The 25,095-nt window shown below is 39.7% G+C and overlaps 1 protein-coding gene across 1 annotated transcript in view; it reads left to right on the top strand.

Moving 5' to 3' along the window:
• Positions 1-24,116, top strand: part of PIK3R4 (phosphoinositide-3-kinase regulatory subunit 4) — a 31,332-nt gene extending 7,216 nt beyond the window's left edge. The window contains exons 5-20 of the mRNA XM_050938299.1: positions 1,023-1,157; positions 3,809-4,030; positions 5,062-5,235; positions 6,307-6,452; positions 7,466-7,669; positions 8,640-8,841; positions 10,249-10,442; positions 11,631-11,841; positions 15,229-15,394; positions 16,473-16,637; positions 17,841-18,052; positions 18,331-18,462; positions 19,921-20,021; positions 21,601-21,689; positions 22,194-22,302; positions 23,509-24,116. Coding sequence (XP_050794256.1) covers positions 1,023-1,157; positions 3,809-4,030; positions 5,062-5,235; positions 6,307-6,452; positions 7,466-7,669; positions 8,640-8,841; positions 10,249-10,442; positions 11,631-11,841; positions 15,229-15,394; positions 16,473-16,637; positions 17,841-18,052; positions 18,331-18,462; positions 19,921-20,021; positions 21,601-21,689; positions 22,194-22,302; positions 23,509-23,679 — 2,633 coding nt within the window. The 3' untranslated portion in view covers positions 23,680-24,116. The remainder of the gene's footprint in view (positions 1-1,022; positions 1,158-3,808; positions 4,031-5,061; positions 5,236-6,306; positions 6,453-7,465; positions 7,670-8,639; positions 8,842-10,248; positions 10,443-11,630; positions 11,842-15,228; positions 15,395-16,472; positions 16,638-17,840; positions 18,053-18,330; positions 18,463-19,920; positions 20,022-21,600; positions 21,690-22,193; positions 22,303-23,508) is intronic.
• The last annotated feature ends 979 nt before the right edge of the window (positions 24,117-25,095 follow it).

The following is a 25,095-nucleotide window of genomic DNA, read 5'->3' as shown; positions in this document are numbered from 1 at the left end:
ATGTTCATAAATGAAGTTGCTGTTGATTTTAGTGGGAGTTTCATGCTTTTAAGTGTAAAAATTTGTCAGCAACACTACTTCAGGTGAAATAACTTTTTGGTTGAAACTATTCTTTTATTTCAGTTGTACATGCGAAACCATATAATGTTTTCTAATAAAGCAGCTTGTAGAATGTTACATATTGGTAATGTCAGTGTTCCTTTGCCAGAGCTGGACTGAGGCCCTAGGAACACTACAGCACAGGGATCCTTGTGACAGAAGAGGCAAGTTCCCCCCCTTCCCCCTCTCCCCCCCAGTGGCAACAGGGACCTTTGGAAGCACTAGAGGCAGCAACAGGGAATCCCTCTTTCCCCAGAGAGGCAGGAATGCCATCAAGGGAAGTTCTCAGTACTTACCCCAACAGTCCAGTTGTAACTGGGTGGGTGAGCAGGGCCTGCTGCACTCTTCTGCCATACCCAGGCTTTGTGGTCTTTTTAAAGGTGAATTAACTGATTGTCGATTAACTCAAGTTAACCAACCTGATAGTAAATGCTAGTCTAGACATTCTACAAAGGTTTGCATTTTACCCACAAACATTCATGTCCCTGAACAAATTTGTTGTGATGCAAGCACTTACTATCCTGTTGGTTAATTTGAATTTAATGGCATTTAATTCTATCAGGTTATTAATCATTAGCCTGAGGTTAGGTGACCTGTTGGGCTAGTCTGTTAGTTTTTTGCTTCTGTAAAAATAGTTCCGCTTATATTATCAGTGAACCTGGTTTCGTTTTAACTTCTCCATTTCTTCTCCAACTTCTCAGATCACTAAAGTACCACACAGGTTGATTCACCTGGCAGTTTTACTGGAGCTACAATTGCAGGAATGTACCAGGTCACATTGTGTTGACAGAGCATGTAGTATAGCATTTGCCCACAGTGCCTGGTTCTTGTCAGTAGTAATAATTCTTTCCATCTGCAAGCACCAGATTTACACAGTTTAAAATGGAAAAAAAGATTATGGTTGTAAATGTTTATCATTACAGAAAACATAGCACTGTTAGCAGAAACGGCTCTGAGATTTCTGGAATTAGTACAGCTGAAAAATCTGAACATGGAAAATGAGCCGACCAGTGAAGAAATGGATGAAGTGTCACATCCCAGTGAAAACTATGACACAGGTAAAATAACTTATGTATGGGTTGCTTACTTATGGGTGAAAGCCTGAAGTGCTGAGTTCTTACATTTTCTGTTGATTTTCAATTCTGGGTGCTCATTATTAAGGCTAAGATTTTGTTACAGATATTTTTAGTAAAAGTCACGGACAGGTCATGGGCAAAAAAGAGAAATTCATGGAAGCCGTGACCTGTCCTTGACTTTACTAAAAATATCAGTGACAAAATGAGGATCTCTGGGGTCCCCACACTTCTACAAGTGGGGCAGCTGCACAGGGGCTAGGAGCTTCCTGCAGCAGTTGGGGGCTGTGGGGTATCCCTGCTAACTGCAGCTCCGGGGTTCTCCCGCTGCCCATGGGGCCAAGAGCTGTGGGGTGCTGCCGCCTCCCATGTCAGCCAGGAGCTGCAGGCCCAGGGTGGCAATATATATGGGCCCGTGCTCCAGCAATATTCAGGGCCTGGGGGCCCGGCTCCACTAATATTCGGGGCCAGGTCTCTCCCCCACCCCCGCACGCCTCCACCCCTGCGCGCCTCCACTGAGTGTCCCTGCCTCCCCCTCCAGCTGCACACTGCATTCAGCTCTGCTGGCTCCTGGCATCAGTTGCTGCAGTGTCCTAGTGCCCTCCCAACCCCCCAACCGCTACTGCTAGGGCAGGCTGACCCTGACCTTCTGCTTTGGATGGACCCTCCCCTTTTCCAGCAGGACCCTCCACTAGCACAGGAGCCCCCCCGCCCACAGTCACTGCTCCTGCCCCACGCTGGGCAAGGGCAGCCCCATTCCCCATCCCCAGTGAGTCTATAGTGAGGAGCAGCAGTAGGAGGATGTGCACACTTCATGGCATCCTCCGCATCCACCACAGGGGAGGCGAGGGAGCTTCCTGGACCTGAGAGGGGTCCTAGGAACATGTGCAGTGACAGTGGTGCAAGGTGAGTGTGCTGCCGGAGGGGAGAGGGTTGGGGGAGTTGCATGCACCCCATACTCCTCATCCCTGGTCCTACTCCACCCCAGAATCCGCACCCCTGAACCGGAGCCCTCACCCCCCCACACACACTGCAACCCTCTGCCCTAGCCCTGAGCCCCCTCCTGCACCATGAACCCCTTATCCTACCCATCTGCCCGAGCCCCTCCCACACCCCAAAACCTCATCCTCAGCCCCACCCCAGAGCCCTTACATTTTTACATTATTTTAAAAAATATATATCGTCTTACAAGACAGGCTTGGAAGGAGCGGGACTTGGACTCGTTCTGGGAGCTTCAGGGTTCACCTGGGGTGTCGGGGGATCCTGCAGCTCCCGACCACACAGGCTGACGTCATGTAGGTCACTGGAAGTCATGGATTCTGTGACTTCCGCAACCAAATCAAAGCATTAGTCATTATCTCTTGGGGCTTGGCCCTGTATTATCAAGTTCCATCTAAGAGTTAGGAAATTCTTAGTAAAATTACACTTTTATTTAAACCATGGACTAGAAATATCCAAGCACATGACTTGGCAATGAATGCTTATAGTGGTTTACCGTTTTAGAGCACTCTTAGTAGCTTGAGGATAGTTGTTCACTTATTTAATGAAACTGGAAATCTGATTATTTTTCCAATGCTGCTTATTTATCTCTATATTCCTAAAAGATAATCTGTCTAGATTGTTAAAAATACACAACCTCAACTCTGCCATCAGTTTAGGAAAGGTGAAGCTACTGACAAGCAAGTGAATTTTCAATTACTCTATTGCCACAAAGCATTTTGTGTTCGCTGTTGAACCATTATCTCTAAGGCCTGGTCTACACTGGGGTGGTGGAGGCTACATCGGTCTAAGTTACGCAACTTCAGTTACAAAAATAGCATGGCTGAAACAACATACTTAGAACTACTTACTATGGTTTCTTTGCTGCTGTAGGTCAACTGCTGACGCTCCCCCGTCGACTCCACCTTTGCTTCTTGCTCCAGTGGAGTACTGGAGTCAATGGGAGAGTGCTTGGCGATCGATATATCGCATCTTCACTGGACGCGATAAATCGATCCCTGCTGGATCGATTGTGCTGGAGGTAAGTGTAGACCTGCTCTAAGGGTATGTCTGCACAGCAAAGAAAAACCCACTTGGGCTCGCAGGGCTGTTTCATTGCTGTGTAGACTTCTGGGCTCAGGCTGGAGGTCAAGCTGTGAGACACTTCCACCCCTCATGGTCCTAGAGTCTGGGCTTCAGCCTGAGTCTGGAAAACCACACAACAATGAAACAGCCTTGCAGCCTGAGCCCCATGAGCCGGAGTCAGCTGGCGCAAGGCAACCGCGGGATTTGTTTTTTGGTCTGTGTGGACATACTCTAATTGACTCATTTTGATGCTTTCCCACATCCTTACTTCAGCCATAAGTGTGATGAGTGAGTCACCTCAATGGAAGCACAGACTAGACTGTTTGGGGTATGTTTTTATCCATATCAGTGAAGTACGCTTCTATGGCTTCCCCAGTTCTGTCAATTCAGAGCCTGAATATGAATCCGTTTGTAAGCATGGCTTCAGAATCCTAGTCATTCTGTTGCATTACTGTCTTACCAAGTCAGCTGTACATCAGAATTGCATATTATTTTAATTTAATTTAATGGTGGCTGACAAATACACGTTTTGTGTCATGTTGACTCAATTTTCTATTGCGTCTCTCTTGCAGAGCTTCAGGCTTTGCATGAAATGGTCCAGCAGAAAGTTGTTACTCTGCTGAGTGACCCAGAAAACATTGTGAAACAGACGCTAATGGAAAATGGAATAACACGTCTCTGTGTCTTCTTTGGACGTCAAAAAGCCAATGATGTCCTCCTATCTCATATGATCACCTTCCTGAATGATAAGAATGACTGGCATCTTCGGGGAGCTTTCTTTGACAGCATAGTTGGTAGGTACTCGGTTTCTTGGCTGAAACATGCTTAGATGTAATCAGTTAATTGCCTACACTGCTGCAGGTTCTTAGAGATTTTTAAAGTCACAGAAGAGGGCTTCTCCTGTAGAGAATTTAGTAACTCTGATGTAGAGGCAAGCAATTTAATGCTCAGGCATGTCTTTTTATTTCTTCTTGGTAGCAGGATGGAGTGATTTAAATCAAGACCTTTTAAATCTCTTGATTAAAAAAATTGATTTAGGTGAGGTCGAGGCTCTGTAAAACTAATATGAAAGTTTGTGCAGTTGCAACTTTAGATTAAAATTTATAATGAACTTAACTGTAAATGCTGTTTTGTTTCTTTTTAAAAAGTATTGTATTTGAATAACACAAAACTGTTAACCCAATTAACCCATTCACTTCAATAGGATTATTCATGTGCTTAAATTCAAGCATGTGCTTAAGTGTTTGCAGCATCAGGGGGCTAAAATTGTATTTTTATTAAACTTTTATGAGTGGCATAAGATCTCTCATTGCAAAACAAAATTGGTTCCTTGTTAACAGTTAAAAGTTATTTAGTCTTCCCATACATTAACAAAGTTATTGCCAGCTTTGTTATACACACAGGCCAAAATGTTCAAAAATAGGAACTGAAAGTTAGGTGCCTAGGTATGTGTTTAAAAGCCTAAGTAATTTTAAGGGCACAAGTCTCTTTGGCTTCCAACTGCAAACACTGATGATGGAGAGCAGCCCGAAGTATGAAGCATTTCAGCTTTCTTGATTTGTGGAGGTTCAGTATGGCCCTGATGTTGCACCATTGAAGTTATTGTGAGTTTTGCCTTTGCCTTTTGAGCTTATCAGTTTTGTGTTTGAATTAGAGATGTTCTCCTCCCTCCCACCCCCCCCCAGCCCCCCTCCCAAAAAAATGATTGTCACTTCCAGGAAGATGTGGACTGCCTTAGTATCTAGTGTTTGTTACGCTGCTGCCTTAGCTTTTGGGGGGTGTTACCTTGCCCATTACAATAACAGTTTTTCTTCATGGCTTTTAGGTGTTGCTGCTTACGTTGGCTGGCAAAGCTCATCAATTTTAAAACCTCTACTCCAGCAAGGTCTCAGTGATGCTGAAGAATTTGTCATTTTTAAAGCCCTCAATGCTCTTACCTGCATGTGCCAGTTAGGGCTGTTGCAGAAACCACACATCTATGAATTTGCTTGTGATATAGGTAAGTTTAAAAAACTGCTCAAAATACCATGGTTTTCTACAGAAAATCTTAATTCTGTAAAGTTTCACTGTTAGCTTAGTTATCTATTATATGACCCTACCTCAAATTTCTTTAGGTTCTGGTGGGAATTATTTTCCTAACTTTTAATAAGCTGTTGCTAATGCAATAACATGTTGCTTAGAATGCTTAAGTAATCATTTTGATGGAACAAATAATCCGAAGTGAATATTAGAGTGTAAAATATCAATTAAGATCCTGATTCGCTTGGATTAGACCTCTCTCTTTTTAATCAATACTTCCAGTAGAAGTGCTGCCAAAATTAAGGTCAGGACTCACTTTCTGCTTAAATAAATTTACCAACCTGAAACTTTACCTGTCAGTTTCAGATGATTAAATAAAGAATAACGTGTATATAGCAAAGAACATTTATGTGAAAAATTTAGTAAAAACTGGATTATACAAGGGAATAAGCTGCCAAAGAAGGTTCTAGAATAATTTGAAATTTATAATTGTTAGATTTGCATAATCATTAGAAATGTTTAAGGCTGTAACTGAAATTTGGAGAAACCTTAGAGAGTATTGTCTGCCCTGCCACGATTCAGGGGACTAGGTTACATGACTCAGAGGCTCATACTTCCCAAACGATTGTGGTGATGTTCCCTCATCTTATTTTTTAAGAGTGCACCCAGAATTTCCGCAATTTTTTTCATTTATTTTCCCTATTATTCTGGACCTGGCTCCCTTCTCAAGTCTGTCACCAGTGCTCTTCCAGCATAGGATGTTGGTCCTTAGTGAGGGCCTTGATCCTCAAAGCTATTTAGGACACCTACGTTGAAATCAGTGGGAGTTAGGTGCCTAAATACCTTTGAGGATTTGGGCCCAAGTGCCTGTTTTGAAGCTCACTGACTTCAGGCCCTATCTGTGAAATCTTTGGTACTTTGGAGGAGGAGGGACTGAACTTAGGGAGGGGAAATGAGGATTCCCTGTCTGGTAAATACAGGACAGTCCTCTCCCTTCAGTTTGAACAACAGATTTGAAATGATACATTTTAACATTAATTTTTTTTTCCAGCGCCCTTCCTGTGCCATCCAAACCTTTGGATACGTTATGGTGCAGTAGGATTTATCACTGTGGTAGCACAGCACTTAAATATTGCTGATGTCTACTGCAAGCTAATGCCTTATCTCCATCCTTTTATCACTCAGCCGATAATACAGGTAATTGATAATGTAGTGACGTGAATATATACTGTATGTTCATAAATTTACATCTTCTTTGCAACAATGTCTGGTTTAAACATTTTAAAAGCTTCAATTCAGTTTTCAGATTAGGAAACTAATCAGATGCTCAGTTAGGAGCAGTTCAGTTTTTTGACCTCTTGTAGCAGATGTTGATAGACTGGCAATGTAGTGAACATGAAACTTTTTTGTTTTGTTCAAAGGACAATATCACTTCAAAGAGTCTCAGTCCAATAAGACACTGAGCATTCTGGCCCTGATCCAGAAAAGCATTAAAGTACATGCTTAACTTGTAGTCCTGTTGACTTCAGCTAGCTAGTCATCAACGCACTTGGGACTTCAGTGGGACTACTCACATGCTTAAGTGCTGTGCTAGATCAGGGCCAGTATAGTCAGCACCTTGCAGGATGAAGCAGTTGCAAATTATCCAGTTTGCAATAATTGCCTGCCCAAATGGTGTGCAGTGGCACCCTTTTGCACAATACTGTAGGTTTCTTTTTAAATGCTTGTCCCAATTGTCTGAGCAAAGAGAAATCCAAACGTAATCACAACATATTTTCTGAAAGTACATTTGATTCTTAATATTCTTTGTTCTAATAAACTATGGTGGTGGTAGCAATAAGTTTCCTTACAGTGTTAAAATATTATTTTAAGCAATGCCTTTTTAAAGAAGTTTTATATTATGTACATTTTCAAATTAGAAGTACTCTGATAATCTTTCACTTCCTGTTATAATACATAGACATCATATTTTATGCTGTAAAAGACATCTACAGCTCATGAAAGGGTAACTACAAAAATTAATGGTATTAAGTAAGATTTGAATATATAAAAACACTTATTTCGCTTTAAAAGTAGTTTTTGTTATAACCCAACAGACATGATCACAACTCGTTCCTCCTGTGATAGCCAAAAGCTATTGGACAAGTCTTGTATTTCTACAGATATATGATGCTTTCCTTGTTGATTTGTTCCCTTTTTCTGAATTGCAGATGGATAAAGAAATAGTCCTATTGAGTGTCCTTAAAGAGCCAGTAAGCCGTTCCATATTTGATTATGCTTTAAGATCAAAGGACATCGCAAGCCTTTTCAGACATCTTCATATGCGTCAGAAGAAAAGGAATGGCACTTGCCCTGATTGTCCTCCCCCTGAGGACCCAGCCATTGCACAGCTGCTAAAGAAGTTACTTTCCCAAGTAACTATTATTCTTTATTTGTACTGCAGTAGTACATGCCAGTGAGGCCCTGGTGTGATAGGTTTTGTACAGACACACAGGTAGATACAGGCCCTGTCCCAACGAACTCACAGTCCAAGGTTCTGATCATACAAAAAACTGCTCGAACAGTCCCATTGATTTCAGTGCTTGAGTTTGCAGAATGAGGGCCTTGAGAAGGTAATGAGGCATTTTAACAAAGGTCTGCCATAGAGAGAGAGAACCAGGCTAGGGTAAGAGAGAGCTGTGGTGTTGAGAGGCTTGCATGTAAAAAAGAAGGAGGGAAAGAGCTTTCCAAAGAGTGCATAATCACTCCAAGGCCCCAGAGACATGCCCCTCCACCTGACCAGAGAGATGGCTTGGGGTGAAGTAAGCTGGCTCTGCAGTACTGAATGGACAAGGAGTATAAAGTCCCTTTTTAAATCCCTTTCCTCCCAGGCGCTAAAGCAGCTGAGCTGTGGGATACAGGCCCTTGAGCCCATCTCCTTTCTTGTATTTCCCGGCAGATAACTGGGGAGGAGACTTGCTAATGATGGAGCACTGTAATCCTCCGTATGGAAATGGCTGGCCTTGAGAACCTCCCATCTGCAGAGATGGAAACTGTAGAGAAGACTCAGCCTATGTCAGTTCTTTCCTAGTGTGCACTGACTTCAAATCCCTGATGCTAGGCCAACAAGCCAGATATATCAGTTAGTAGTTCCATCCTTTAGTAGTTTTATATCCCTTTTTTCCGCATCCAAGCTTGTGGGTGTGGTGTGGTGTTGTGTGGAGGGGTCAGGGGTGCAAAATACTGTCCTTGCAATGTAGCAGTTTCTCCAAAATGTGTTTGAAATGATATAAGTCGGTCTTGAGTTCTCTCTCTTCATTAAGAACCAATAATGTATCCCACTTCTGTATCTCCATATCTTGATGGAAGTTCTGTTTAAAATGATCTCCATGTGGTTTGTTGTAGGGTATGACTGAGGAGGAGGAAGACAAACTGTTAGCACTAAAAGACTTCATGTTAAAATCCAATAAAGCCAAGGCCAATATAGTGGACCAGAGCCACCTGCATGACAGCACTCAAAAAGGGGTTATTGACTTGGCAGCTCTGGGAATAACTGGAAGACAAGTTGATCTTGTTAAAACAAAGCAGGAGCCTGATGACAAACGTGGTTGGTATATTCTCATGTTTTACTGTATCTCTTTTTGTTTTATTTTCAGGAGGGTTGTGTAGTTGACTCTTGACTCCTCCAAGCTCACTAATCCAACTTGCCCTGCAGCAAACACTTCAGCTCCCCTCTCTCACACAGATGCCTGCATTTTTATTGCACCTTGGGAATCTCAAGATTTCTGACTTTTACATTTAAAAGCACAATGCTTATCAACTCCCTGTGGTATATTATAAAAAATGTATAATATACTCATAAATTTAGGTGGTGGTGGGGAAACATAAGCACAAATGTTGGGTCCTGTGGAGTCAGTCATTGAGAGGGTTTACAAGATAATATGCAGAATCAATGCTTTTAATAAATTCTCTCCCTTAAACTGATCAATATTAGGCATCTTGCCTTTAGTTGTTATGCATTGGCTTAGTCTGGGTTTAATTTGCCCCATGTTTCTTCTACTTTTTTAGTTTCAAGTGACCCAAAAAGGAATCTTCAAAATAAATTTCTTAATTACATTCTTGAGCCATCAGAAGGTGGCTGCTGTCTTGCTGGAAAATGACAGTATTTGATGCCAGCAGTAATCTGCCTAGTGTCATTTGATAAACTAGTCCAGTGGTTCTCAACCTTTCCAGACTACTGTACTCCATTAAGGAGTCTGATTTGTCTTGCGTACCCCCTCACTTAAAAATTACAGTACTTGCTTACAAAATCAGACATCAGATTACAAAAGTATCACAGCACACTATTATTGAAAAATTGCTTATTTTCTCATTTTTACTATATAATAAATAATATAAATATAGTATTTACATTTCAGGGTATAGTGTATAGATCAGTATAAACAAGATATTGTCTGTATGAAATTTTAGTTTGTATAGACTTTGCTGGTGCCTTTTATGTAACTTGTTGTAAAACGAGGCAAATATCTAGATGATGTACCCCTGGAAGACTTCTGGGTACACATACCCCAGGATAAGAACCACTGAACTAATCTCTCTCCTGTGCCAATACTGGATTAATTTTTGTAGGAAGAACATCATTATTTATGACTTGATCCTACATCCCTTCTATGTTAAAAAAAAAATTCCCTGTGATTTGTATGAGTTATCTGAATGGGTCAGCTTTAGGATTAAGAATGTGTAAATAGAATATTGTGTTATTTCAGTAAAGCTCTTCTAATGCTAAGTAGGAATTTTCCAGTTGTTAGGTGTCTAAATCTCTTTCTTCTAACATCCCTACCAGCTGATTTAAATAACCCAATAATGCATTTTTCTTTGATTAATGTAACTCCATAATAAATCTGCATGTATTTATTGGGTTACACTTAGTGCTAAAGTCATGACCAATTAGATTGATTGTTGTAACGAATTAAATCTTACGTTAATTCTTTTGTTTTTGGTCTGTTTCTTATAGCTAGAAAAAATGTAAAACAAGAAGCAAATGTAAATGAGGAATGGAAAAGTATGTTTGGGTCTTTGGAGCCTTCTAACATCTCCCAGCCAATACCTAAAGGGCAAAGTGCTGATCAAGAAGCAGCTCAGACCGGAAAACCTCTTCGTTCCGAATCCGCTGCTGGCATCTGTGCCAATTTGTCATCCTCTCCACAGGTATTTCGGAAGACCTCACTTTTTTGCATTTTTTATCTAATCTGAATATTTAAATAGCAGCAAGCGCTTTAATATCTACTCACTGAACACAGTGTTGGGACCAGTGTTAAAAAGGATTTTTTGTTTAGGCATTTTATGTTTCTTCTTTTGGGTGTTTTGTTCAACAAAATATTGGGGCTTAAAGTTTAAAAAAATGGGAAAGATAAGGGTTAGTTTTATGAACAGCATGATCCTACAAGTGAATATATAGCTTTCTCTAAGGGATGTGTTGGGGGAGACTAACCAATGCATTGAGAAAATTATGCTGGCACTAAAGCTCTTGGAAACTCTTTGAGAATTCAAGAATGTAGGCCCTGTAATCTCCCTTTGGGTGTACCCCTTTTGTCTGTGACTTTAGTGGAATGCAGCAGTTACCATACCAGATCGTAGCAGTGGTCTGTCTACAGTACAGAATACTGTACCCAGTAGTGGTCAGTACCAGATGCAGAGGAAGGTGCAAGAAACCCTGCTGTAAACATGGATGGAATAACCTGTTCATAGGGAAAATGTTTCCATCCCTTATTGCAGCTTGATTTGTATTCTGGAGAATGTGCTTATAGGATTTCCAAAATTGGTGTGGGTGGTAGGGGTTGCCTGGCTGGATCACCTTGCAGGATTAGGGCGTTACTAACTAGCTGTGATGTCAATATTAATTCTGGAACTCTAATGGGAGTTTAACATTTTTGGTTTTATGTAAACAAATAATTGTTAGCTAATTTGTCACTTTGTTGGCAATAGTGACTACAGGTATATTTGCAGTAACTGCTCCTACAACAGTTGCTTGAGGAAATATTAGTAAATATTTTCTTCATGAAAATGTGTACAGTGAATAGACAATTGTGTGCTGTGTTTTGAACAATAATTTGTATTTAAACTTGTTATGCAATCAAGACATTGACTCCACTCTCTATGGTGGTTTTGGAACCCTTTCATTTAACGTGGTTGCAGTTTGGCTTGTGGCGAATTGTGTGTCTGCGTTGAAGTTGCTCACCTGTACAAATATTCAGATCTTAATTTTGAATTTATATCTTTACTCATCACTAATAGATTAAAGGATAAATGATTCTTCCATGCTCTTGTCAGTGTGACATGCTAATCATGTGATTGATTTAGCTGTGAACATATTTTTAAATTGTTTATGGCATACAGGCAACTGATGGAACAGTTGTCCAGACCAGGAAACCAACCATACAGGTTTTAAGCAGTACAGCTTCACCTTCCACGTACCAGTTACGCATCACTACTTGCAAAACTGAACTTCAGCAGTTAGTCCAACAGAAGCGAGAACAGTGCAATGCAGAAAGAATGGCCAAACAGATGATGGAGAACGCTGAATGGGAGAGCAAACCACCTCCTACAGGTAAAGAGCAGGCCCAAGGTGTCATTAGACCACAGGTAAAACCTCTTGGATCAAATTACATTCACCATAAGGGAAATTTTGAAATGCCAGGAACACAGGAAATGACTGGGTTAGGGAATCCTGTGATTTTTAAGAAGCTGATCTGGACTGGTTCCTTTTTAGTATTTCCACTGTTAAAACAGACCCTTTTTCCTAAAGGTCACCAAAAAAGCCTTATTTTTAAAAAAGGGAAACCATTTTTATATTCTATGTCACTGAGCCTGTAGACATGCAAATTATAAATGCTCATTTAAAATCAGTTTCTTCATCTGCCTGCTAAGACCTAGTCATCAGTTGTTCTCTTGCAATCACAGATGACCTTGCTAATACTTCAAGCAGTACAGAGAATGCAGTTGTCCATCAGTGTAGTTGATTTGTCAGTAACCGTTGCTGGGAAAGAGATTGAACTCTGATCAGCAAGCTTTTCAGTTCACCTTTAACGTGGTGATGGGATCGGTTTAGCATTTTGAGTGAGGCTCTCTGTACTGAGGAGGCAGTTTTTATTGTGGCATCTGATTTTTATTTTTAAAGGACATCCTATTGCATAAGGACATTGACTGACTGACTGACTGACTGACATTGATGCAGCAGATAAAACAGTCATTTTAATTTCTAAATCTACAGTTCAGCACCATCTTGGAACTACTAAAATTTTAGTTTTGGCTCGGGTTAGACCCGTGCTGTGGTGAGGTTCACTAGTACAAAATGTGATTTTTTTCAAAGCATGCTTACAGTAGTAATCTCTCTGCTGGAGAAACTGTGTCCAATTAACTGAATTTATAAAATAAGTGGCCTTCCTGACTCTGCTAGTCTCTCTGATGACTGCTATTTTAACATCATTTGGATATGTCCATTGCCATATTAGCGATAACATTTTATTTATTTGTGTGGTGTTAGTGACCAAAGGCACCAGTCCAGATCAGGGCTCCATTGCTCTAGGCAGCGTATAAATGTATAGAAAGATACAGTCCTTGCCCAAAGAGTTGATTAGGTAATTTTAACAATTTCACTCCCTTTGGAAAGCTTTTGTGTGTTAAACCTTCAAAACCTAAACAACGGAGCTAAAATTTTACAACAATTTAAATATTCTACTCAAGTTTGAGTAGGAGTATTTTGCGTTTTTTTCCTCTTGTACCTTGTAAGTAAAGGATTTAACGTCTCTCCACTGTTCCTATATTGCTATGTATAATGGTAGCTCTAATGGTATTTTACCAAGAAATGAGCCACCAAATGATATTTAAATCTTGGTGATCTTGACTGATATTTAAATTGATTTCTCCTTTGAGAGAAATATTATCTATGCAGGCATATAGTTTTCATTTGAAGAGAATTGTGCGACCTGTGAAATGCATAATGCATCCCAGGACACAGCTGAGCTGTTCCTCTCAGAGTGATCAAGAGCACCAAACAATGCTCACATGTCAAATTGTTGTTGTTTGTTTCAAGGAAAGATTCCCAACAAAAGTGTGTAAGAGGTTGATCCGGATACTTTTGGTTAGCTGTTTTTGAGAAGAAGCTAATATTTACATGATGAATTGCATTCATTCAGGAAAAGAGTGCTTGAATTGAAGCTCTGATAACACCCTCCACCCTCCCCCATTTTTGGAAGGATTTTACTGGATTTCAGATGGCTTTAGAAGAGTTGTCAAGCATTTTATCAAATATCTAAACAGTGCAGAAAACGTAGTGTTAATACAACATTAAGGCTGCAAGATCAAACACTCTTAAGTGAGTTAGTCTCAGAAGTTCAGGTTGCTCAGGCTAAATTAACTGGCCCATGTTGCACATCCTCTTTTTTTTTTTTATGGCATTCTGAGGACAGTTGCCAATTGCAGTATTGTAATTTGCATACTGTATAATTATTGAGGAATAATATAGTTATGCAAATCAGATCCCCGCTGCCAGTTGGAGAACAGGGAATTTGCGTAACAGTTGTGAATCAATAACTTTACAATATTCCTGTGCTTTGACTGGCTCTGTGTAACATTATTTAATGCATAGGTTACATCTCTGAAAGAAAATACTTCCCTTCCAGTCCTCCAGACTCTCTGGTAAATTTGCTTTATTTTAGAATCTGGGTTGCTTTAATTATACCCTTCCCCTGTAATTTGGCATATTGCTAAAAACCTATTAGTAATAACTCTGAATCTGTGTTTTGTTTTTAAAAAGTCCCAGGTTAGTTTTTAGATCTACTTCAGTTTTATGGAACCTGCTTTCACTTCCTGATTGCCAGCCACCTTTGGGAGGGGCTAATAATGCTACATTAGGCAGGAGGAGATAGCAATAAGGACTCGCACAGAGATGCTGTTGCTGATAATAAGGATTCCAGTTACTATGCTAGGTGCCTGTTATAAAGGAAAAGTAAATCCCTCCTGCTAGGTTCTAGCAATGATAAGGGGTGTGGGGGAGGGTGTGATTCTATCAGCCCTTGGTCCTGCTGAGTCCAGGCAGCAGGAACTCAGCCCACACATGACTGGAAGCAAGAGGGCAGGGTACTGTACTGCTCTTTCTAAGATCAGAGGCAGGAAGGATGCATTAACCTCTGATAGAAATAGAGTTGGGTTAGTCCCTTTAATATGCTTTAAGCTACTGGTGCTAACAGTCAATTATCCCTTCTTCAAGCTTCCTGCTGGCAGCAGCCCCACCATCAATTTTAGAGTTGCCCGTAAGCAGCTGTCTTTTGTCTCTTCGCTTCCTTGCAAAGCATCCCCTCCCCTCCCCCCAAGCGGGCTTGGGAGTATTTCACTTTGCTTTATTGGAGCAGGATTTCAGCAGAACAGCTTAAGAGCCTTGTTGTCAGAAGTTGCTGCCATTTCCTCTATTCCACTGTGTCAAGTAATGACAGTGTGAAAACAGCACTCCACATTGCTGCTGTTCTAAATGCCAGTGGAGTAGTGTCAGTTTAGATCTCAGAGGTCTGAAAGCCCATAATCATTCATTGGTTTTAAACATAGCACCCATGAATTAAATGGTGAGGGGGACAGTGGTTTGAGAGAAGAGGTTGTTGACCCACAAAATATTTTAAATCCCATTTATGTGCTTCTATTGTATGGAATCCCACACTAGGACCCTTTGGGTCCAGCATCACAGGCCAGTCCCAATGACTGTAGATTTGAATGTGTGTAAAATAAAATAATGCTCTTGCTTTTGGGTCTCCTAAAGACATTCTCTTTGGCACCAGTAAACAGAGCCTAAATCTGGTGTGTTGATGTGCAGTCTGCCTAGTAGCTTCTTAGTGTTGTACGTGCCTGCAACCTATCACAATTTATCACTTGGATGGGGATGGGAATTTTCATATTTCCTTTGTGTTAGGTTTTGGGGGTTGATTTCCTATTGCTGTTTCCATAGGATGGCGTCCTAAAGGGCTGTTAGTTGCTCACCTTCATGAACACAAGTCTGCAGTGAACCGTATTCGAGTCTCAGATGAACATTCCATTTTTGCCACATGCTCTAATGATGGCACGGTGAAAATCTGGAACAGTCAAAAAATGGAAGGAAAAACCACTACGACCAGGTAACTTACAATTCCTTGGAATATGTAGGATTTTTTTTTCTTTAACCAAAAATACTTAAGTACACTCTCAGAGTTAAGCTTGAACCACTCCTACAGTATACTGAAGATCTTAAGTATCAGAGGGGTAGCCGTGTTAGTCTGGATCTGTAAAAGCAGCAAAGAATCCTGTGGCACCTTATAGACTAACAGAGGCTTTGGAGCATGCACTTTCATAGGTGAATACCTACTTCGTCAGATGCATGTCGTCATGCATCTGACGATGTAGGTATTCACCTACGAAAGCTCATGCTCCAAAACCTCTATTAGTCTATAAGGTGCCACAGGATTCTTTGCTGCTTTTGAAGATCTTAAATATTCAAATGGAACATGTAAGTGTGCAACTATAACATTTTATACTTCATTTTCTAGGAATCTTTGTTCCCTTCTATCTATTGAAACTACAAGGGGAATATTATATAGGCAAAGTAATTGCAAATCCTTCTGATGTATAGGTGAAATATATGCTGGTACTGATACCTTAAGATCGTCTACATTTACAGTTAAATGAGCTTCATAGTTACCTGCCTCATTCCCTGAAGTGCACTTCAGGAAGTTTGTACAGTTGGTTGAAGAGAAAATGCATGGTACATAATTTATTGAAATGCATATCTTACAGAGAAGAGAAGTCTTGTTTAATACAAAAAAAATGAAGTCAGTGAAGATGCACAGGACCATTATGATAATGAAATTAGAGTATGTATGTTCATAGATTAAGATCTTATAAAAAAGCTACATATATGTATGTAAGATTGTAGGGGTTTTATTATTCTGTACCTGTAGCACAGAATGATCATGAAATTGAAGAGTATCATAATGCATATCACAAAGGGGGAGAATTAAGGTTATGCGGGCAACTTAGACTTTGACACTTCCTGATTTTGGAGCACTTAACTGTGCAACCTTAATATTGTCTTAATGCAGAGTTGTCGTTTTAAGGTGGTGGGAGAGGTGAAAAAACTATTATATTGTTTTTTGAGCCTGCTAAGAGACTGGGCTACTACTTGAAACTGTTTCCTATCTCTTCCCCTTCCCCTCTTAGATCAATTTTGACATATTCTCGCATTGGAGGAAGTGTCAAGACACTCACTTTTTGCCAAGGCTCACACTACCTGGCTGTAGCTTCAGATAATGGTGGGATCCAGCTTCTTGGGATTGAAGCGTCAAAGCTTCCGAAATCTTCTAAAATTCATCCAATACAAAGCAGGTACATGTCAACAGTGTCTGTTTTCTACTGGAGAATTCAAGTACTGTAAGGTACTAGCATGCACTTAACAGTAATCCCCTCCCTCTTGAGTAAAGAGTGCTTGAAAAGATGCACAGGTCAATGGTTCTAGCACAGGAGAAAGTTGGGAGATATGGGTTATATACCCAGCACTGTCACTAACATGCTTTTGATCGTGAGTTATTCACCCAACTTTCTATTCCTATTTCCCTCTGTGCAAAATGGGAATGACATTTACTTTTCTCATAAAGTTTTTTGAGGTCTTCAGGGAAGGCATTAAATAAATGGAGAATATTGCGATTTGTACAGATTTTACAGTTTTACATCGTGTTTGCAAATATATGCCATGTGGTTTTGCTGCAGACCTATAAGTGATTCTTCCAGGCTTTTACTTGGGTGAAGGGATGAATAGATGAGTGTGTAAACTGTGGAGGGGTGGGAGGTGATTTTGGCCTTTGCTACATCTCTGCCAAATGAGTTTTTATTGTCTTAAATATTTAGTATTTCTTCATATTATTTATGATTCTGTTACTTCTGATCCTTAGATGAGGTCTGACTACAAGTCCCACATTAGTTTGCGTCTCCTAAATTCTAGCAGTCCTGGTTAAAAATTCACTGTTTGAATGTAGTTTTTTTTGTCTGATACACAAACTCAAGGTTGTGTCTCAAATGTCATCCTCTGAATTGGGATTAATTTAATAAATAACATAACCCAAATGTGGTCAATGTTCCATCTTTTATAAACTAGAGATTAATTTTCATCCTTGTGTCTATTGCATCTCTGTATGAAATAGGTGCTTATTTGCATACGCTGTAGATGACTGTCAGTTATGCTGCCAGCACTGTAATAATACTATACAGGAAACAGACATGTACAGTTCCTGCCCTCACAATCTGGACAAATATCAGACATGCTGGGAGACCCAAAAGTCAGTGCTGTAGATATGGATTTTAAAAATGTACTGACAACATTTTCCTGGGCTGATTAAGATATGTAGGCCTCGAAGGAGAAGTGAATTTGGAGGAGAAATAGGGAAGATGTTCATTGTGGAAAGGTCAGGAGGCAGTGTGAATGAAAACATGAGGATGAGAATGGCAGTAAAGCATCTTCAGTCTGGGAGAGTGTTAAAGAAACATTTAGAGGGATAATATCTGTCTTATTTCTGATTTGCTTTATTTATCCAGGTTGCTAGACCAGAAGGATGATGGGTGTGTGGTAGATATGCATCACTTCAATTCAGGAGCACAGTCAGTGCTGGCTTATGCCACTGTGAATGGTTCCCTTGTTGGATGGGATCTGCGATCCACTAGTAATGCTTGGACATTAAAACATGATTTGAGGCTAGGTCTCATAACCTCATTTGCTGTGGACATACACCAGTGCTGGCTATGTATTGGTAAGCTTAATTATTATTCATTCTCATTCTATTGGTTAGACTTAATGAAGTTCCTTTAAAATAGCCATGTAATTAAAGCTGTCTCTTATAGAGTGCATGTTTTATAATAGCTCCAGATACTCTTGCCTCCAAAAGGGTAAAGAGAAGATTTCTTTGCAGTAGGTATTCTATTGTATACCTAATCAAGACTGCAGTCCCTTTGCCTTAGGAACAGAAAGAAAGGATATAGATAAACTGGTGCAACAGTCCCTCTGACGACAACAAATCTCTCTCACCAGGTACAAGCAATGGTACCATGGCATGCTGGGACATGAGGTTCCAGTTACCCATCTCCAGCCATTGCCATCCTTCCAGGGCTCGTATCAGACGTCTGCTGATGCATCCCCTCTCTCAGTCATGGGTAATTGCAGGTAAAACAGATATCTTACTTGCCACATTATTGTTGAAGATTGTGATTAAGACTTGTTCTTCACTTTCTGGTGCACTGAATGCTTGATTCTGCAGACTTGCTTCTGCTCAGCAGATGAGGGTCACAGTTGGATTCTGCCTCTGTGCCTTGTAATGACTTATGACTGTACCTTTTTTCTTTTTTTATCCCCTGATGAAAACTATAATTTCTATTTTGTGTTCCTGGATAGTACAACTCTCAAGAGGTTACGAGCCCAGCACGCTGCTTGCCACATATTGCTGCTTAGGGGGAATTTGCTTAAAAGACAGGAAGTGAAATCCTGACCCCATTAAAGACCGTGGGAGTTTTGCTGTTGGCTTCATTTGGGGTCAGGCTTTCTCTCAGATTAGGGAAGATTTTCAGAGGTATGAAGGATAGTTCAGTGTCCAAATCCCATTGAACTCAACTCATCTCATTTGTGCCTTTGAAAATCTCCCAAGACTCTTACCACAGTTGTTTTATTCTTATATACACAGAATTGTAGTACTCTGCAATAATACTGCAAATATTTTATTAAGTAATGGTGCAGCAGCCCATTCCTGTAATGGGATTGTTTTTATGCTTAAAATATTGTGCAGTAACAGAGCATACAAAGTTACAGTATAGTAAGAATAAAATTTAAAGTTTCTTTCACCTAGTGCAAATTAAAATATTTTTAAATTTGGGGTTCAGAGTTTAAGTAAACTTACTCCTTGAATGTCACCTATTTCATTTTAATGGGTGATGAATCTGGATTCTAAATATCTCTTTGAAAAGCCTGCCACTTGTGGGAAACATCCACAAACAATGCAAGTCATCCCCTGCTGGGGGGGTACAGATATAGCTACGTCTGTCTTGTTGGACTCTGATCCAGCAAAGGATTCACTCATTTGCTTGCCTTTTAAGTATGGGAGTAGATCCCTTGAATTTAAAAAGAGGTATTCACATGCTTAAAGTAAAGTACATTGTGAGTGCTTTACTGGATCAGGGCCATAATAGTCTACAAGAATTTCTATAGACTTAGAATTCATCTGACAGGTGGAAGGGAAGGATGTGCTCTGAGTTCCCTAGCAAGAGTGCTGAACTGCCGCTGATACCTATGCAGGCAAACCACCATTTACCATTCTCAAACTGGGGGCAGAGTTCCCAGGAAGTAAGTGATACGATTATATATTTTCAAGAGGATATAGGAAATAATGGAGAGTTTAAGGTAGTTTTGATAGTTTTGTTTTAAAGTGAAGTTTAGGGTCCTTTTTAACCATAGTGGAGCCGTCACTGTAGAGATGAAAACAACAAAATATGTTCAGAACTTACTAACAGAGTGAGGCTGACATGTTTCCCAAGGAGAACAAGCCAAATGTGTTGTACACTTAGGCTCTGTCAATAGAGAGCCAGGTCATCTGGTTTAGTTGTAACTGTGTTGGCAATGTCTTTCTTGTAGCTGTTCAAGGCAATAATGAAGTCTCCATGTGGGATATGGAAACTGGAGACAGGCGCTTCACTTTGTGGGCCAGCAGTGCACCTCCTCTTTCAGAATTACAGGTCTGCCTTCCTTTTTCCTTTCCCATTACTGTGCTTTATAGTTTTCTTTAGAATTTCCTCAGCCTCCAAACAGTACTTCAGTATTTTTGCCTGTGTGTTTGGTTCCTGCCTCTTTGTTTCTGTAGTTTCTCAGCATGTGCTCATCTTGGGCAACTTAATCGTGTTTTGCTGTCAAAATGAAATCAGCTTTCCAAAAAAGTCTAGGATCCTGCAGAAATGAAAGATACAAGGCAGCTGTGGTCTCCAGGGAATTAATTGATTTCAATTGTCTGGAGTTTTACTTAAGGGTTTAGACATTTCTTCCTTATTAAACTTCTTAAATTCCTTTGTGTCGCCGTAGTGCGTTTGTGAAGTGACCTTGGCACCAGGGAATTGGACCGGGTAGTTTAGGGTACGGTATGTTGCCGATTCCCCTTGCAGCTTCGTCTATTGTAGAGGAGGAGTTAATGATGTTTAACTCACCCTCTGGTATGCTTGGTTACCCTACTTTTCTCACAAAACAAACTAAGCAGCCGTCTGTGCTGTGGTGTTAACTGTAAAGATCTTTCTCAAAATAGCAAATTCATAGTATTGTTCATAACTTAATGACCTTTAAATGTTGTTCCTGTGATCACAATACTTCCGTTCTATCACACTTTCCCTTTACAGAGTAAACCCACCCATGTTTAGCAGTTAATATTAAATAGGGAAAATGTACCTTCACATGGAGCAATACGCACATGCTTTTTTCACAGTTGCTCATCAGTCAGAGGCACCTCCATATCTAGCAATGAGTGCAAAAGAAACAAAACAAAATAAAACCCTTCAAGCAAAAAATATCACTAATCCCTCCTCCTCCTGTCCTTAATAAATGTTAAACATTCATATTGCAATATACACTGTACTTAGTTAAATGACCTCTCTCTCCTGAATAAAAATCCTAGGTTCCCTTCACTGTTGGGACCTTAAATACCCCTGCGTAATTATGTTGGTAGTGTTGTTGTAACCATGTTGATCCAAGGCTAATTTGAGCAACAAGGTGGTCCAATAAACGATATTACCTCATCCACCTTGTATCTCCCGTGTAATTATAGTTTTTCATAACTGAGATCTTTGTGATTGTTAACTGGCAGTCTGTTGTGCTGGTTCCTATAACCTTGGAACTGCCAGGTCATCAAGGCTTTGTGTGTATTTCTGTGCTTTTCAACTTACTCATTTTACCCAATTCTGTAAGAGATAATTACTCTAATTTTACTCAGCTGAGAACATCTCTATGGAAATGTCAGAATTTTTTGTCATCTCTCATTTGAAGTGTAGGAAGAGTTAGATTCTCTTGCATTGCTTTGTGAACAGGAACAAAAAGAGAAATGACTTTTACCTCTATATATTTAAGATTTGACCATTTACCAAGACACCAGAACACCACACTTCGTTTGTCATTAAACAAAAGCCAACGTTTTACAAATAAGTTGCCTGTCTGTAATTGAGTCACCATTGTACAGGATATCGGTGTTGTTTTGTGAAGTATGGCAATATAAATTAGGAATTTAGTACAAGAATGTTTTTGGAGATAGTAACATGTTTGCATTTCCCCCATTAGCCTTCGCCTCACAGTGTTCATGGAATATACTGTAGTCCTGCAGATGGAAATCCCATTTTATTGACTGCTGGTTCAGATATGAAAATAAGGTAAAAATAGTTTGAAGAATCTCTTGAACCAATCTGCAAATAGAAAACCACTACTACTAAAGCACCCCTTTCCCCGCCTCAGTGCAAGGTTAGAAATTTGTGCAATTGAATGTTAGCTTTTTCCATGGAGTCAAGAGATCTGTACTCTCTCTTCTATTCCTCATTGCTGCTGCCTGTTATATTAGGCCAGTGTTTTTAACTTCCTGCATCTCATTTTTCCCATCTGCAAAACTGAAATAATTACCCACCTTTTGTAAAGTGCTTGATATGCTGTGCTGGAAGCAGCAGTTAGCGATGCCTTGTGAGCAAATGTGATATTAACTTTGATTTTTCATATTTATAACCTGTAACTCTTCCATTCAATGTTTCTGTAAAGTCTAGGGTAACTGAATTTTACCTCCAAGGGCAAGAAGGCTCTTACACAATTGTATTGAGCAGCGTTAAGCATTTATCATGTTTTGTTTTGGATTTTTTGGGTTGCGTGTGTTTGTTTTCCTCTCTTAGGTTTTGGGAAATGGCTTACCCTGAGAGATCGTACATTGTTGCAGGAAGTGCTACTTACCCATCTGTATCCTACTACAGGAAGATAATTGAAGGCACAGAGGTGGTTCAGGTATCGTGTTCTGTTTTGTTTTTGTTCTGTGGCCCCTCCAGGCCGGAGTTCAAGTTACACCAGTATGATGATAGGGAAGCTTTCAGTGCTGGCAGCTGTGCCTTACCTCTTCTCTGGACCAAGGATTTCAGTCTCTCAGCGAGCTACATTTTAGAGGCAGTAATAACGTTTAAAAACAAAAAGTGCTTGCTTTTGACAAACAATACCACCTGATAATATTCAGTAGGGGAAGCCTGATACCTTGGGATGACTTTTGTGATCCTGAAACTCAGTAATTTAAAAATTAATATTTTGGCTTGCCGGTCACTGAAGCATTTCCACTGTAAGTTGTTACACAGTTAGTGTGGAATTTGTCCTGCAGTTAGAAGTTGAGAACTGAATCAGTTATTTATGCAATGCTGTAAGTACACTATTTATTCCTTCTGGGATAATTAAAAAACAGTTGGAGCACAACTTAAACCACACCGGAAAAGTACAGGAATGTTTTTCATTCCAGAATTCTGCTGCGATTAATGTGTCACTCAGAATGACCTCTGGCACTTGCAGCTTTACTGATTTAAATATGGCTTTGTAATGTTTTGTATTGATTATTTAACTGAAGAATGCTATTTCAGAAACTTCTAAAGAGGCATTTTTACACATTTCCTTAATATGTAAAATCAGTTGCCAAGGTTTGTTTTTTGGTTTTTGTAGAGTTTCATCCCTGTAAGCCAATTTTGAGAATTTCCTCTTACGGAAAAGTCCTATACAATTAGTACAAAACTGGTTGGATTCTCTAGATATTACTATAAAAATCTGTAGAATTTGAATATATCCTTTGTATAGAGTTTAACATAAATGATATCCCTGCTACAGAACTGTTAGTTTAAACATGAGCTAATATCTTTTCTATAGGATTTTTCCATGAGGACGACTAAGCATACATTTTCTCTTTTTAGCTTTTCCTTTACTGAAGTTGTAATCCTGAATTTGGCAAACTAGGGGTGTTTCCCAAATCACTAATGCAGAATCAAGAAGCTAGATTGTGAATGAAGAGGGCTCTTTCCTCCATCCTCTTCAGTAATAGGAGGAAAACTTGTGGCAAAAGACAACTGACGTTGATTTTTTTTAACGGTCTTTCTAGTTTGCCAGAGTATGAAACATCATCTTTTAAATTTATGTAATTTTGCAGACTTGTTTTATTTTAATACTTCCACTCTCAAACAGGAAATTCAAAATAAGCAGAAGGTGGGCCCCACAGATGAGACTCCTCGTCGCGGACCAGAGTCTCTACCAGTTGGACACCATGATATCATCACAGATATTGCTACTTTCCAGACTACTCAAGGGTTTATAGTAACTGCATCAAGAGATGGAATTGTTAAAGTGTGGAAGTAAAAGTTGCACTAATATACAGTATGTATATATTTGTAACAAAGAATAGTATTATACTGATTTTGAAGAATATGAAGGTGACCATACGTCAATCACTATGGTTATTAAAGGCCCTTTGAGTTATTTTATTACAGCTGCTTGGTTTCTGTAGCACTTTCTGAAAGTAACAAGCAGAAGCAGTTTATGAAGAAATTGTATTTAGCCTCATGGTAACCATACTATTCTTCAGGAACCTATAAGAAAATAGTTTATGAAATCTCATGTTGCAGATTATAAACATAATGAAAGCTGCTGACTCCTACATAGACAGTATTTATGAAGTCTGACTTTTTTTTTACATTGAATCTGGAAGAAGAATGAAAGAATGTGTTGCACTAATGTCCATGTATACGCTGATAAATATACAGTTAATACTAGAGAATAAACTCCATTTGAGCTTACTTGTACAGTAGTTTGTCTGCAATATCTATTGTCCCTTTATGTCTATGGTGTCCTGAACCTTGAAACCTGCCAGGCTTCTGCTTTACTGTGTCTCACTTGCAGGCAAGTGACATTTATTTGAGCATGTGATATAAGAGAGGATTGCAAGCCCAATGGTATTGTGCGTAAAAAGTAGTTTTTCATCTGCATGTCTTAGTACTGCCCCACGCTCTCCTGCTGTACTGAACGTGTAAAGCACAGAATGATTGACGTGTAATATTTTCTTATTCCATTATACACATCTCTGTTTTGTGCAAGTAAAGTGATTTTTATATCCAGGCAGCAGGGAGTTTTTAGATACATCATGAGCAGACAATTTTGTCTCTTGTATATAAGTAATGACCTGTAAAGGAACAAAGATCTCCCATCATGATCACTGCATCTTAACACAAAGTTTGAGGGGAATAGCACTGAGTATTAGTTTTAGCTATTATCACATGAAACAAGACACCATCTGAAGTTTCAGGTAGATAGTTTAATTGGTACCATGATGTGTTGCATAATCTGCATTAAAGCTCAGTATGATGCCAGCATTGTGACAGAATGTACATTTTACAACTGTCCCCATACAGTTTTTAAATGTCTTTCACCGATTAGAGGTTACAGGTACATTTAAAAAACAAAAAAAACCAGAGGCACGCATGTCAACTTCAAAACTAGAAGGGTGAAACCACTAAGCAGATCTGAACCCTGTATACAATGCAATATGTGCATGTGGCTCTCAGAAATAATGCATAGTATTGTGTACTGTAGCCACAAATTGTTTCATACTTTTATGAGTTTTGTTGACTTCAGCAGTGCTAGTCAGAGGAACATAGTGGTGAGCCAAAATTCAGATCCTCAACTGATGTGTTGCCAGACAACATTGACAGTTTCAGCAAATCTCTTTTCAATTCCTAATATCAAGGTACTGTTATTTGCGCACTCACTCACACAGCA

This window comes from Gopherus flavomarginatus, chromosome 2, assembly GCF_025201925.1.
Source record: "Gopherus flavomarginatus isolate rGopFla2 chromosome 2, rGopFla2.mat.asm, whole genome shotgun sequence".
Taxonomy (NCBI): Eukaryota; Metazoa; Chordata; order Testudines; family Testudinidae; genus Gopherus; species Gopherus flavomarginatus.
Note: the sequence above shows the minus strand (reverse complement) of the source record. Positions and strands in the feature narration are given on the sequence as shown.